Below are 14,429 nucleotides of genomic sequence, written 5' to 3' on the forward strand. Positions count from 1 at the left end.
TTTGAAATCAATGTCGAGTTCTAACTCGAAAGATGGGGCCTTTGAGTAAGGTTTCGGCTTCTGTGTTATGGGATAAGACTTATGGGATAATGCGTTTTTTTTTACTATTCTACTTGGCTGGATTTTAAGGAGCTGAAGGAGTTGGTTTGGAGGGAGACAAGAAGCGGTTGGCTGTTAGAGGAGAGGTCTTATTTGAAAGAGGTTGTGGTTGCTTTGAGATTATCTAAACAGATTATTAGAGTTTTGCTGCAGTGAAAGAGCTAATGCTATTGATGATTTGAGTAGGACTAGCGATTTTCAAGATCTTTGGCGAATATGACTGTTGATTGACCATGTTTGTTGCTGGAGTTGTTGTCTGCAACTTCTAAAACGATCATTTTTAGTTATATTGTTGTACAAAGACAATCATTTGTCTATTTGGTTGACTAAATTGTAACCCATTCCCATTTTTTGTGATTTACATGTGTGAGAATGACCAGAATTGCATGATCGACTTAAAGCATCATGAACAACATTTGGTCTACTTAAAGCATGAAAAACAGTAGAATATGAAATTTTATTACTAGCTAATGACTTACGCATACCTTCTTTATTTCAGGTTGATATAAAAAGCAAACGCAGCCGTGAAGAATATGCTTTGTACTGAACATGTCGGTCGAGGTAAGATCGACAACAACCCTGTGGCCTATCCAAGAGCAATGCGCTCCAGTGGCCTATCCAAGAGGATAATGCAGAGGAGGCTTTGGAGGTTGCGGCGAAGTGTAAACACTTTGAGAAATACCTCCCTTTGTATTTGTGCAAGCCCTGTTGTAGTAATTAATATTGTGTGTGTGTGAAAGCTAAGTAGTACTAAAACCATGTACTACTTTTGCAAGCAACTAATGTTTATGTTGCGTGACTTTAGTATGTATACTACATTACTACCTTGTGTGATGGGTTTTTTCAAAGGAACATGTAACCCTTGTGATTTTATGTTCTTAAGAAATACTCATTACACGTTTTGGATCATTATAACTTATGTATTAGGGATTTCTATGTCCTAATGAATTAATTAACCACATATATATATGTATATATTTAACTATTTTCATTGAATAGCTAGGCTCGTGATTTACTTAGCATTTACAGAGATAGTTTTTTATATCTTGGGGGACCGTGCGCGCTAGCGCACGGTCCAACAACTAGTAATTGTAAAATGTGGATTGGCAAATGCGATAAAAATGGAAACAATATTTAAAAATAGAGGGAGTAATAGTCGTGATCTCGCGAGTCAATCCAATCAGTAAAATTTGTTGACGGTGGTGGTGCGAAGGCCAAAAGGGGGTAAAACCTCAGTCTCCGTCTTTGATTTTGGGGGGTTCCGACTTCCGAAACAAAAGATGAGCAGAAGAAGTTTGATAAAGCTTACTACCTTTCTCCTCCAGAAGAAGAATCCCTTTTCCAGAAGAAGCGTTTCTTGTAATTCACCATCTTCTCACTATGATTTCCGTCGTCATCATCATCTTCAAATCCCCTACCTGAAATCTCCTTCCGATTCCATTATTAACTTTGAGAAGGCGGCTGCAGCAGCAAATCTCAGGCGACGACTCTACTCGTCTGAATCTACAAATGAATCTGATCCCAAATCTACCCCGAACCCTAACCCTAACCCCAGCCCCAAACCAGACATGAAGCATCAGGAGATTGAGGGCCCTACCGTGGAGAAGGATCTCTCTCCTCTGGCAAACGAAACAAGGGAGGTGACCCATTCTCTACTGAAGACCATGTACAACGTGAGCAGGCTCCTTGCTTTGCTGGGTTTGGCTCATTTAGCCATCGGTGCTTACTGTTACGCTTCTGCCTCCTCTGCTGCTACTGCTGCTGCTTCTGCTCTTGCTCTGATGGCATTTGGCTTTCCTTTTTCCATGGCTTTTATGCTCCGTCAATCCTTGAAATCTATGCATTTCTTCCAGAAGATGGAGAATATTGGGCGCCTCCAGATATTGACCAGCTCCATGCAAATCTCCAAGCAACTCCGTATCTTCTTCCTCCGACTCAGCGCAATTTCTTACTTGTGTCTTGCTGGTTTGTCCCTCTCTTTAATCTACTCTGTTTCATCTTCTCTTTAATTTTATCACCCCCTTGTAATAAATTACATTGTTCTACTCCTATTGATCTGCTTAATTACATTACTTTTATTCCCTTTTAATTACATTATATTATGCTTAGTAATACATTAGGAAGTTTCTCCTTGAATTAGCATGAGTTTTATGCTTTAATTCTCTCAAACTTAAGAGATATCATCTGTATCCTTTTGATCTTATAAGAACAACCACCTTAGACTATCTAGCACTGTAGCACAGCTGCAGAATACATTTATTCTGGGAGTTATAACCTTTGCTTTGAGTTCCCCAAACTCCCTTCTCAAATATTCCACAAACCTAGAGCTCGATCTTGTGTCCTTGAACCTTTGGTGTCACTATGTAGTATGTAAATGGAAAACTGCCTTTACGGGTTGCTTCCCTATTTTCAATTGCCTTGGCATGTAGTCTTACTCATTTTGGTTTGGAATTTTTCTCACTTTCTCTCGAGGTGTTGGTATGAGAACACAATATGCCAAGTTTTAAAAGAACTTTTGTATAATATATTCCCTTGTTTTCCAGTATTCGTGAGCCGTGATCACTGCTCTTTTAGTTTTGTGCTATAGCATTTGGTTATCTCAAAATTTAGGCATTAGCAACATACTAAAAGGTGCCCTTGCAAGATTTTGGAGTTATACCCATAGGAAGCTTTGAGGTCCACACTCGTGGGCACCTTCTCTAATCACCTTAATTTGAACCCGTTTCGATGTATATAAGAAAGTCATGGATCTGAGTGTTCTTTAACATGACTTGGTATTGTGATGCATTGCTTTGAAAACTAAAGTCATTTGTTTCACTTATAATTATGATATAGGATTTTATGCTAAGTATTGTTTTCGTGACAGGTTTTGACAATTAAAGACATATTTCTAGAATCCTAGGTTAGTTTCCTTTTCCTTGTGGCTTTTACATGAGCCTCAGGTTTCATTATAGCACCAAATACTTAGTATAAAACATATGAGCAGAATGTAACTAACAAGCTAGAGTTTTGGTTGGAGAATCTTTAGGGGTATTGTTGTCAAATCCTTTCTAATTGCTTGAATCGTCCTCTTAAGTAATTTGCTTTTCCGTTAGCAAATTCCATCTGGAAAGCAATTACCCCTCTTATGGTGAGCTTTCGTGTGGACGTTTGCTTGCCTTCCTGAGCTAATGGTGAGAGATAGTAATGAGCCCTGACTCCTGCCACTTCTTTTCCATTGTGAAGTGGCTAGCTATCTTTGGAGGACACTCTTTGCAGTGGGACTTGGGTATGCTCTTTGTCTATACAAGAGTGTTTACAAATCCAGTTTGTGGGATTCGGGAGAGTGAATGAGAAGAAACTGCTTTTGGGGATTCTAATTATATAGGTTATTTGGCTGGAAAAGATATTAGTTTTCAAAGAACAAGGCACACCAAGGCGCACAAGGTCCGTGGAGCCTAGGCGCAGGTACGAGGCACACCTTTTAAAATATTATTTTTAATTCTATTTTTACTGATATTAGTTAAAATAAGAGGATAAAAGAAGCTTCTATACTTGTTGTTAGGGGGAAAAACTATTATACTTAGAAAACTTTAAAGAAAAATTTATGGAAAGAGGGGAGAGACAACTTGATTAGTAACCTGCCGCAGAATAAAACAAGGGAAATTCCCAATGGTAACCTTTTACTTTTCAACATTCTCAATGGTAACAAAAAAAATACCAATTATCATTGATAGCCCTTTATTCTTAATTTTTCTACACAACAACATAATTATGAATCTTTTTGATAAATTTATTAAATATTTAACCACAGTTAGCTTATAACAATACATAGAAATTTGAAAGTACGAAAAAACACCAAAAGTTTCGGATTAGCTTTATCATACAATCATACATACTCCATATAACATTAACTGCCCACTGCCCAGACCAAAACTAATAAAAAATAACATCAATCAAAACTTAAAAAATTAGGCCATTATCAAACACAAATTATCCTGTTAAAAGAACTAATTTAATTTTTCAATCAAATTGGAAATCCATCGAAGAGCAGGGGTTAGATTGGAAAAGGATTTTAATTCATCGTCCTTAGAACTGCGTTATTTTGATTCTTTCAAGAGGATTTTAATCTCCTTGACCAACAAAAGCTTCAATTTCGATTTCTCGTCTCATCACTTGAAAGCTTCATCATGCTAAAGCTAGGATTAGAGTTTTTAGGATTTTCGGAGTCGAAGATAGGGGCACCATTGTCGAAATTTGTGGTGGTGGTGGCGTAAACTGTGAATGTCTCGATGAACAGCGAAAGTTGCGGCGGTGGTGAACTAAGTAGAATCGAAATTTGTGTAGAAGAGAGGGTGATTTATTGGAGGGGGCGTGTGAATTGAGGAGAGAGGAGCAGGGTGGAGGAGGCGAAGAGCTGTTGAAGAAGACATTCAGACACTGCCGTTGTTGAGGTTGAAGAAGGTTAACTAAAACGTTGTTCGATCTTCACTTGTCCATCAATTTTATTTGTTTCTGATAAAAATCCATAATTTCAAGTAGAATGAAACGAGTAAATGGTTCAATCAAATGATAACTTTCATAGAAGTATAGAACATAATTTTATTTTATTGAAATTGGGTTGCATGTTTGGATTTTAATTAAGTTTTCGTGGTTAAATAAAAGTTATTTAGGGTTTTTTGTATAATTTAAACCACTTACTACATATTAGTTAATCATGGTTAGCTAAAATAACAAAATTAACATCAAAACCTTCATTAATGTCATTGTTGATAAAAAATAGTAATACAAGGTTACCAATGATAATTCGAATTTTTTTTAGCTACTATTGAGAATATGCAATAGTAGAAGGCTACCATTGAGAATTTCCCATAAAACAAAAGGGTAAAATAAATAAATAAATAAAAATGACCGAAGCAAAGGCACGTAAAGCTGGATCAGTAAGTAAATGAAAGATTAAAATTAAAAAGGAAAAATGAAAATTTGAAGAAAGCACGAAAAAAGTGGCCGATGAAAGAGAGAAAGAAAAGATCGAAGAAAAGAAGAGAGCAAGGGACACAAATCGCGCTTCACTAGAGTCTAGCACCGGAAGATCTAGCGCCGACAACCACCAAAGGTCACTGGTGAGTGGCCGACCACAATTGCTACCCAATTTTAAAATTAGGTTTTTTGTAATAGTTAGGGGTTTCAATTTAAGGGTTAAAATCCATGCAATCAATTAAGGGCTTTTGCTCGAATTTGCATCATAAAGAACGAGAAATAGCTAATTTGAAAGGGAAAAAAATTGGACTTCTATATATTTTTAACCCAGTTATCCTCTATCCTGCACCTGTTATCCAAAGGTGCCCTAGGCGCACCACCTTGTGCCTTGGAAAAGGCACCCTGAGGTGCGCGCTTTCTGGAATGAGCTGCGCCTTCACGGATGGATGCGCTATGGCCTGCGCTTGCAGCCTAGGTGTGCCCAAGCGCTTTTTAAAACTAAGGAAAGGATCGGCTGTACTTTTAGAAGTGTTTCTGTTGAGTAATTTGTTGTGGGATATTTGGATAAAGTAACTTTGTTACTGTCTATCATTCTCAGGTCTATGTTCAAGAAATTAAAATTATCATACTAAAATAGATAGAAAATGAGAGCTAATGTGATTGTTAAGTCCACACTTAAGATAAGAGACATTAACTGTGCTAGATTACTGATCAGTAAATCCTTGAACTCCTGGATTGAACTGTCAGTGCACGAGAATGGATCAGGATAAATTACTCCACAAATTGCATTATAACTAGTAGTTTATTTGATGTCCATCTTCGTTGAAGGTTGATAGTGATCGTTCAAAAGTTGTCGGTTACTCAGAAGTCGATTTTTGATTTGTGATATTCCTCCGTACACTTTTAGTTGCAATGTTAAAAATAATATCAGAAGTTAAAATATGGTTATGTGAAATCTTATTGGAAACAACCTCTTTGCAATTTTAGGGGTAAGGTTGCGTACGTCCGACTCCCATACCCCGCTTCTTGCGGAAGCCTCTTTGAGGGAATGGGGGTAATGATAATGATGATTAAGAAAAAAATAGTTAATATTTTGAAAAAATATACATTGAGACGAATACAATAAGATTTCACATAATCATATTCTGCCTTATGTATAAATCACCAAAGAATATCAATGGGAATAATATCATTGGCAAGCGTGATAAACCGAACATTGCAAATAAAAGTCACAGGAAGAAGTATTAGAAATTGATGCATAAACCCAGTAAACTATTTTAGGCGTAAGTAATACCCATATCAATTATTGCTACTAGTGTTTATTTTAGTTTGACGCTTGCCTCATCTGCACTACGTATGTTGGACCGGTAAGGTAAATGCTCATGGTGGTCAATTGATATTGGCCTTTACCTCATTACGCATACTGATGCCGTCTTAAGATATAAGCCATCCTCTGACTGCCCATCTTTCTTCTGATTTTTTTTTTTTGATTCTACAACACGGAGATGCTAAGGAGATCTAATACCAAACTGTTAGTGGAAGTTAAGAGTACCGATTAAGGTAAGGGAAAGGCAAGATTGGGCATGGAAGTTACCATTTCATAACTGGATCAGGTGCTTCATGCTGCAATCAACACTCTGCTATATAACTATGGATTTCCAAACGACACATTTAGAGGGTGTTTGGTTGGGCTTTTTGTAATGAGTTGGAATAGAGTTAGAACCTATTCCTTTCCATATTATTATTTGGTTGAGACATTTTGGTATGAAACCTCATGCCAAGGGGGTTCTAACTCCATCCCATTCCCCTAGAATTGCATACCCACCTTAGCCCTTATGATTCATAATCCATTCAACCCAAGATACAAACCCTAACTCAAAAAAAAGCACCAACACAACAAGGTTGACGGCACCTCACCACTTTGGAGCTAACCACAACGGTCACTGGTCAAACTTTTCTCCTCCTCCAACAACTTAACCGGCGACATACGTGGGTGATGGCTGTTATTTTAGATCGATGGAATGTGTTTTTTTTTTTTTGTTGGCTAGATTATTTGGGGTGTTGGTAATTGAATTGTTATGGTGGAATAAAGTGAGATTGAATTTGCGATTTTAACTCGTAGTATTATCCATCTTAGCCTGCAAATGAACTTGTTATTGCAACTTTTTCCTTCACTAATACTCAACAGCCTTTTTCTTTGTTAAAGTTAGCCTGACACTCAATTTTTTACTTTTTTTTTTTTGAGATATTTTTTGGCGGTATCTTATTTATGTATATGTTATTATATAGATTTAATTAATTTTGATTTAGAATGTACAAAAAATTAAATCTGTTACGTTTAGTATTCCATTCGGTAAACCAAGTATTATGAATGGAATATAGAATCCATTTCAAGAGTAAACCAAACAACTTCATAGTTGAAAATTATTAGGTGTACCCGGGTACACCGTGCGATCAAGGGTAATTTTTACGGATTTTTCATGAAATACCCCCGAATTATGGCGTAATTCACCAAATGCCCCTCGACTTTCAGAAATTCACCAAATGCCCCTCACAAATGACTTAATACCCAAAATACCCTTACTAATGACGCGCCGTTAGTCCTCCGTTAGCCTAATTTTTAAATTCACCAAATACCCCTATTTTATAACTTATTTCATATAATACCCCTATTCTGAAACTTAATTCACCAAATACACATAACTTAAAATTACCCATTTTGATGCTCAGCGGCTAGTTTTTATGTTTGAAAATTAGCCGTTGCTTATTGTTTGCTTATAAAAACCCCTTTTCTGACTATTTATTGTAGTTTTTCTATTGTTTTGTTAATTTCATATCATTTTTGTCATGAGTTTTCTTTCAAAATCATCATCCACACCCATGAATCCACATATGTAAGAGTCCCAAACAATTTCTAATATTATGGGAGGAAATTTCCATCTGAGGCTCCGATACAACACTCAGTAAGTTTCAATTATGATCCAATAAGTTCAGGCCTCATCCAGTAAAGACAATGCACTTTAGCTGAGCAAAAGGCCAAAAAACCCCATTTTCAAAGGGATCTTATGTAAGTGAAGCTGAAGTAATTCAATCTAAAGCTAACACCTTAATTTTCTTATTGTCCGAATGGTAAAGAAACTAAGAAATCAAGTTCAATAACACATATATTTTTATCACAACCTCGATTTCAACTTGGATTCATGATGTGAAAATCTTGAGTTTGGAGGCAAATCTTTGTGCCAAGATTCATGTTTTTTCACTGGTTCATGAGCTTTGGAACATACCTTAGTTTCATTTTTTTTTTCTTGTTTCCTCAAATCCAAAAATAGACATTTGTCCATAAATCTGACCATGTCAATAGGACCTAGCTCAAAAGAAAAGTGGGAAAACCTTTATGCCTCGACTGTAAGGTTGAGAGAAAGTTAGGAGATTGAAGAAAGATGTTTGGAGGCAGTAGAGACAGGAGACAAAAGGGAGTTAACGTTAAATATGTGGCATGGAAGCAATAGAAGCCGAGGTAGCTGGAACATATGCGTTAGAATAAAATTAATAAGAGCTTTATTTTTAATCTGTTTGCATATGTTAAAGATATTTCCCATATTGAAAAAGGAATACCTTCCGATTGCATGGTAAATATAATTAATTGGTCACATAAAGAATAAGGTACAAAAGAAGTAGCTATTTTCTTGAAGAGTTGCGACGTTTTGAGGTGTTTTTAGGAGTGTTTTATGTTTTAGTGTTGTACCGGAGCTTCAGATTGAGTGTTGTATCAGATATTCGGATGTCAAATTTTCTCCCATGATAACAAAATTTATTTGGGACTCTTACATATGTGGACTCATTGGGTGTGGATGATGATTTTGAAAGAAAACTCATGACAAAAATGATATGAAATTAACAAAATAATAGGAAAACTACAATAAACCGTCAGAAAAAGAGTATTTATAAGCAAACAATAAGCAACGGCTAATTTTCAAACACAAAAACTAGCCGTTGAGCATCAAAATGAGTAATTTTAAGTTATTGGTATTTGGTGAATTAAGTTTCTGAATAAGGGTATTTGGTGAAATAAGTATTAAAATAGGGGTATTTGGTGAATTTGAAAATTAGGTTAACGGAGGACTAACGGCGCATCATTAGTAAGGGTATTTTGGGTATTAAGTCATTTGTGAGGGGCATTTGGTGAATTTCTGAAAGTCGAGGGGCATTTGGTGAATTACGCCAAAATTCGGGGGTATTTCATGAAAAATCCGTAATTTTTATGTCTTGGGTAAGTCCATCTCACATTTTCTCAGCACCATGTAAGGGGAAAATGTGAGAGAGTGCACCTAATATGTTCTATTTCTTAGTGGTATGAAAATTTGAATCCATTTCCCCATGGTATGAGAATTTGAATCCATACCCCCATGGTATGAGGTTCCGTACCATTCCGAACCAAACGTTCCCTTAGGGTTTACTGGGTTATGGATTTGTGGTCATCTGGTGTTAGGCATTTCTACCACCAAAAGATTTGGCCAAATTTATGTGTCTACTGAGCCAGGCAAGATGATCTTAAAACAGAGTCACATGTATTAGTAAATATTTTGCCTAAATTGTTGTAATCAACAAAGAAAAATGGAAGAAAATGTATGTGGTGCAGAATTTGGCACACGGGGGAAATTGGCTCTTTTGTTTAATCATTACGATGGTTGACATGACACAACAACAAAAACCATGCTACTGGTGGTCCAATTTGTATGGAGTAGTTAAATTGAGAGGGGCCGATTCCGAATTATTTGGGGGTTGTTAGTGTATTTAACAGTAGTTGATTCAGCATTTATTATTAAACTATTTTTTTTTTGGTGAAAATTTATTATTAAACTATTAGTAGTCTCTGAATATTCCACTCAGATCCTTTTCTTCATTTGCAAAAGAAAAATTCAAAATATAAGGGTCCGACGTCCGTATTTATTTGTTTTGGCAGGATAGATTGATTAGGTTACATAACGCCATAACGGGTCAATTTGGATATTACATATCCGATGTCCCTCATTGTTGATTGTTGATTGGTGATGGTGAATCCCGTCTTTGTACGGGAATCATCCTGAAATTGTCGGTGATGAATCAACAATCACATGTTTCACAGAGAAGTCCTTTTTGTGGTATCAGAATGTCCACTAAATTATTTTAGGCCTATGGAATCTTCCAATTATTGCTGCTACTCCGTACTATTTAATCTGGGTTTGATGCTTGCCTGAAGTTTCATTCTTGTTAAGTTGCTGCTGCCTGCTGAAAATGGCTCCTCCTTCTTCTTCTTCAACTACGGGTTCTGGTAATGGTTCTAGTTTTGCAGTCAATATAATGGCGTCGTTCTACATTTCCCCACAACAACCTTCCACCACAAATTCACATTCTATCCCTCTCACTTTCTTTGACATTCCTTGGCTTCAATATCCTCCGCTCCAACCTCTCTTCTTCTTTCAACTTCCATCTACACCCCAATCTTCTTCTTCTTCTTCTTCTTCTTCTTCTTCTTCTTTCGACCACAACTTGTACTTGGAGTTTAGCTCCACCATCCTCCCTAGGCTCAAACACTCCCTCGCTTCTGCCTTGCAATATTACTTTCCCTTTTCTGGAAAACTCACCACTACTACCCATACTATCCCGAATAACCTAGTTTTCTCGACAGACTCATCAGATTCTGTTGAGTTGACTGTTTCTCTGTGTGATGCTGATTTTAATGGTCTATGCAGCTTTCTACCCAGGTCTACTCATCTCTTCCAACAATTGGTTCCCTCCTTGCCAAATATTGAATCCTCCAACCTCACTACATTCCCTGCACCTTTATTAGCTATTCAGATCACATTCTTTCCCACCTCTTCTCCTGGTTTCTCTATTGGCTTTGCTTCTCATCCTGTGCTTTCTGATCAGAGGACCTTCAGTAACTTCCTTTACTCTTGGGCCTCTTTCTCCAAGTTTGATAATCTAAACATTTCACTTGCCCCTTCCTTCCCTGTCTCTGACAGGTCTGTCATTCTCGACCCTGATAGACTTGAGCCCCTTCTGTTGGAGCAGTGGTTGGGATTGGAGTCCAAACCAACCATGTCAACAAAGATGAAGCTACGTCCTCCTCCTGCTTATGTCCGTGGCTCGCTCCGGTCCACATTCGTCATGGGCCCATCTGATATTGCTAATGCTACACAATGGTTACAAACCCAGTGTGAGAAGCTCAACAGATCATATCCTGTTCTCTTGTCACCCTACGTCGTCACTTGTGCCTTTATATGGACCTGTTTTCTGAGAGCCCGAGTCCAGAACAGTGCTGTTACTAAAGCCAAAGCAAAAGGCACCATGTACTTTGGATTTATTGCTGGTGGTATTACCCGTTTACCCTATCGGGTACCTGCTAAGTATCTTGGCAACTGTGTCGGGTTTGGACGGGCAGCAGCGCAGAGGGAGGAGCTACTGAAGGAAGGTGAGGGGATGTTGGCAGCTGCTGATGCAATTGGGCTAACCATTAAAAAGTTGGATAAAGATGTTTTAGGAGGAGCTGAGAAATGGATATATGAATGGCAGACATTAATGGAATCCGAAGATCATATTCATGTGGTTGGGTCGCCCAAGGTGAACCTTTATGAGACGGATTTTTGGTGGGGGAAACCGAAGAAGATAGAGGAAATTTCAACTGATGTTACCAGAGCCATCTCTCTTACACAGAGCAGGGACATGAAAAGGGGAATTGAAATTGGCCTCACTTTACCAAACTCCATTATGGATGACTTCTCCTCTATCTTCACTCAAGGCCTCCTTGTTTTTCAAAATTAGTCATTTTTTTGCTTCTGTACCCTTTTCATTTTCAACTTGTGGCGTTGCACGTTTTCCATTGTCCACCATAGTTTACTGCACTTTTTTAATAATAATACTATGGAGTACTTCGTAAGATAAAGTGGGACGCGTGATGCAAACCCCTACCACTCTACAAGTTAATTAATTCAAATGACAATTACTAATACATTATTATAGGAGTATTTCATGTTAAGCACGACATTACCAAGAAAGCAACAACTAATGTTTCAAAGCTGGTAACTAGCAGGTAATGACAATTACTAATACATTATTATAAAATCGTGGATAATTAGTTTAAATGATAATTACTAATACATTATTGTGTTGATTACGTAGTGCTCATATTTTAACAAAACAAACAATAACAATCAGGAGCACACGTCTCTCCTCGGTTTGGTTAGACTCTTCTTAAAATACAAACTCTTAATTAAGACCTAAGTACAATATATACTGTAAGACGGATGTAAAGTAAATTCGAAATGTTTAAAAGTTAACCTGCTATAATGTAAAAGTCAAAGTATTTATTTTTTGTGATATTTTTATGTTTAATAAAAGCAATGGCGTATTCGGGGGGACAAGGGGTACAGTTGCACCCCCATTCCCCGGAATCGCCAACAGAAAAAAGAAAAAAAAAAAAAAAAAAAAAAGGAAAAAAAGAGAAATAACTAAAAAAAAAATTGGCAAAATGAATCAAGTACAAATGTTTGTCTCAGTGGCAAGGAGAGACAAACTTTATGTTTTAAGCGTTGGTTAGCGTTTGTGGGAGGGATCAGAAGTTGATTCCATATAATTGCATTTTTGTCCAAATTTGTTTTCTTTTTGCTTTACTGGTACCTTGACCTTTATGGAATTGTAGAGTATTATTTGTACTTTTATTTTCATGTTAATCGTTCCTTTGCCTACATGAGTGCACTTCTATTGATTTTATTTGTGAATTTTATTTTTGTTATAAATTACAAAATTCTAGGTCGGCTAATTTATAAAATAAGATACTTCGTATTTAAATTTTGTTGATTACTTGATTTAGTACATAAAGTTACTATGGTCTATGACTCTATGGGATATTATTATCATGGACATGGTTATTTCGTAGCCTATATAGAAAATGTACAGCGAATAACTTGTAAAATTGTTCGTAAAAAGTGTAATCATTAACTATCTAATGATACAATACACTAAAGTGTTTCAACATAATAATCTGGTTATTTAATCCAAAAAATGGACCATAACAAAAACGAATAATATTTCGTTTTACAACCGTAGGCATCATTATCGAAAAGTTGAGTACATCCATGACTAATACAGTGATGGATGAATTTCTGATATATAAAATTTGGCGCCAAAATTTCGATTTAAATTAAATTTGTCCCGAAAAAGTCTTGGTTATGATTTTACTAAAAGTTGTACTGCATTCGTTATTAATTCCGCACCCCCATCTCAAAGTTCCTAGATCCGCCACTGAATAATAGGTATCCCTTTAAAAGTGCTCATAATATTTGAGCGTTAGAATTCCTTCTCATCAAACATTCATCCATTAACTATCTATTTAATAGGCAATAATAAATGGTGAAATAAGAATAAAGATAAGGCAAAGAAAAATAACAAAATGATGTCTTCCGTTGCCTTATACGACTGAGAGTTCGAGCCATATTCTTTCTTCCAAGCATTTTATCATAACTGAATGCATGCGTATATATACACGCAGTAGTTGCTTAAACAAAAGGCTGAATGGCCGTAAATTACTACGGAGTAACTTTTTTTCTCATAAATGTGGTTAGAGTTATATTGTTTTGCAGAGTAGATACTGATTGACGGACTTACTACCGACACATCCGTCATAAATATGCATCAAAAGATAGTGTGTTAATCGTGTCAATGCTCGGGAGCGCACAGGATAATAGCCGCTATTGGTGGAAATTTCAATAGCGAGGGCATTATCATCCTTTCGTGTGGTGGCAGTAAGGGCAATTTGGTGACTTCACATGGAATGGAACAGGGTGTTGACTTCGCATTCCGTTGACTCCGTTATCCCGTTTCATTTTGAATTTCACGAATTTGGTTTACTTGTTTCGTTCTTCTTTCTCCTCTTTCATTACTCTGCAGATCTACTTCTTCTCTTCCTTCGTTCTCCTCTTTCTCTCTCACCATTCTTCGTTTATTGTTCCACAATCATAAAAAAAGTATGTAATTTAATTAATGATGTTGACTTTTATGCTGTTTAGGTATAATGTAATGATTTTAATGTTGATTTTGGTATAAAAGTTGTTCCGGGTCTCGAAAATGTCTCTTAATTGCCGCTTAATTGGGTGAAATTGTAGTTTACACTTGTTCCTAGTCGGTTTTTGATACCCTACAATTGATTTTTGATATGAACCCTAAGATCGAATACCCAAAAAGTCAATTTCAGATATGAACCCTAAAATCGAGGAATTTAAAGTTTACAATTTTGGATACAATTTTCGAGAGTTAATTAAGGATTAAATTGTGGAAACAAACTTTACATGTGAATAATGGAGTTAATTAAGGATTAGTGGTGGGAAGTAACT

The 14,429-nt window shown here is 36.6% G+C and overlaps 2 protein-coding genes across 2 annotated transcripts; both read left to right on the forward strand.

Annotated features, from left to right (window-relative positions):
* The first annotated feature begins 1,264 nt into the window (after nt 1-1,264).
* LOC110800012 (uncharacterized) lies at nt 1,265-2,188 on the forward strand. The gene has a single exon (XM_022005305.2). It carries the CDS (start codon nt 1,380-1,382, stop codon nt 2,106-2,108), a length of 729 nt encoding a protein of 242 aa, XP_021860997.1. The 5' UTR covers nt 1,265-1,379; the 3' UTR covers nt 2,109-2,188.
* A 7,181-nt stretch (nt 2,189-9,369) lies between these two features.
* LOC110800010 (malonyl-CoA:anthocyanidin 5-O-glucoside-6''-O-malonyltransferase) lies at nt 9,370-11,983 on the forward strand. Its single transcript, XM_022005301.2, has one exon. It carries the CDS (start codon nt 10,333-10,335, stop codon nt 11,860-11,862), a length of 1,530 nt encoding a protein of 509 aa, XP_021860993.1. The 5' UTR covers nt 9,370-10,332; the 3' UTR covers nt 11,863-11,983.
* Nucleotides 11,984-14,429: the final 2,446 nt, after the last annotated feature.

Source organism: Spinacia oleracea, chromosome 1, assembly GCF_020520425.1.
Source record: "Spinacia oleracea cultivar Varoflay chromosome 1, BTI_SOV_V1, whole genome shotgun sequence".
NCBI classification, from domain to species: Eukaryota; Viridiplantae; Streptophyta; class Magnoliopsida; order Caryophyllales; family Amaranthaceae; genus Spinacia; species Spinacia oleracea.

Bases quoted from the DNA above. Each gene is read 5' to 3' on its own strand.
- LOC110800012 (XM_022005305.2), top strand. From the start codon at position 1,380: ATGAGCAGAAGAAGTTTGATAAAGCTTACTACCTTTCTCCTCCAGAAG.
- LOC110800010 (XM_022005301.2), top strand. From the start codon at position 10,333: ATGGCTCCTCCTTCTTCTTCTTCAACTACGGGTTCTGGTAATGGTTCT.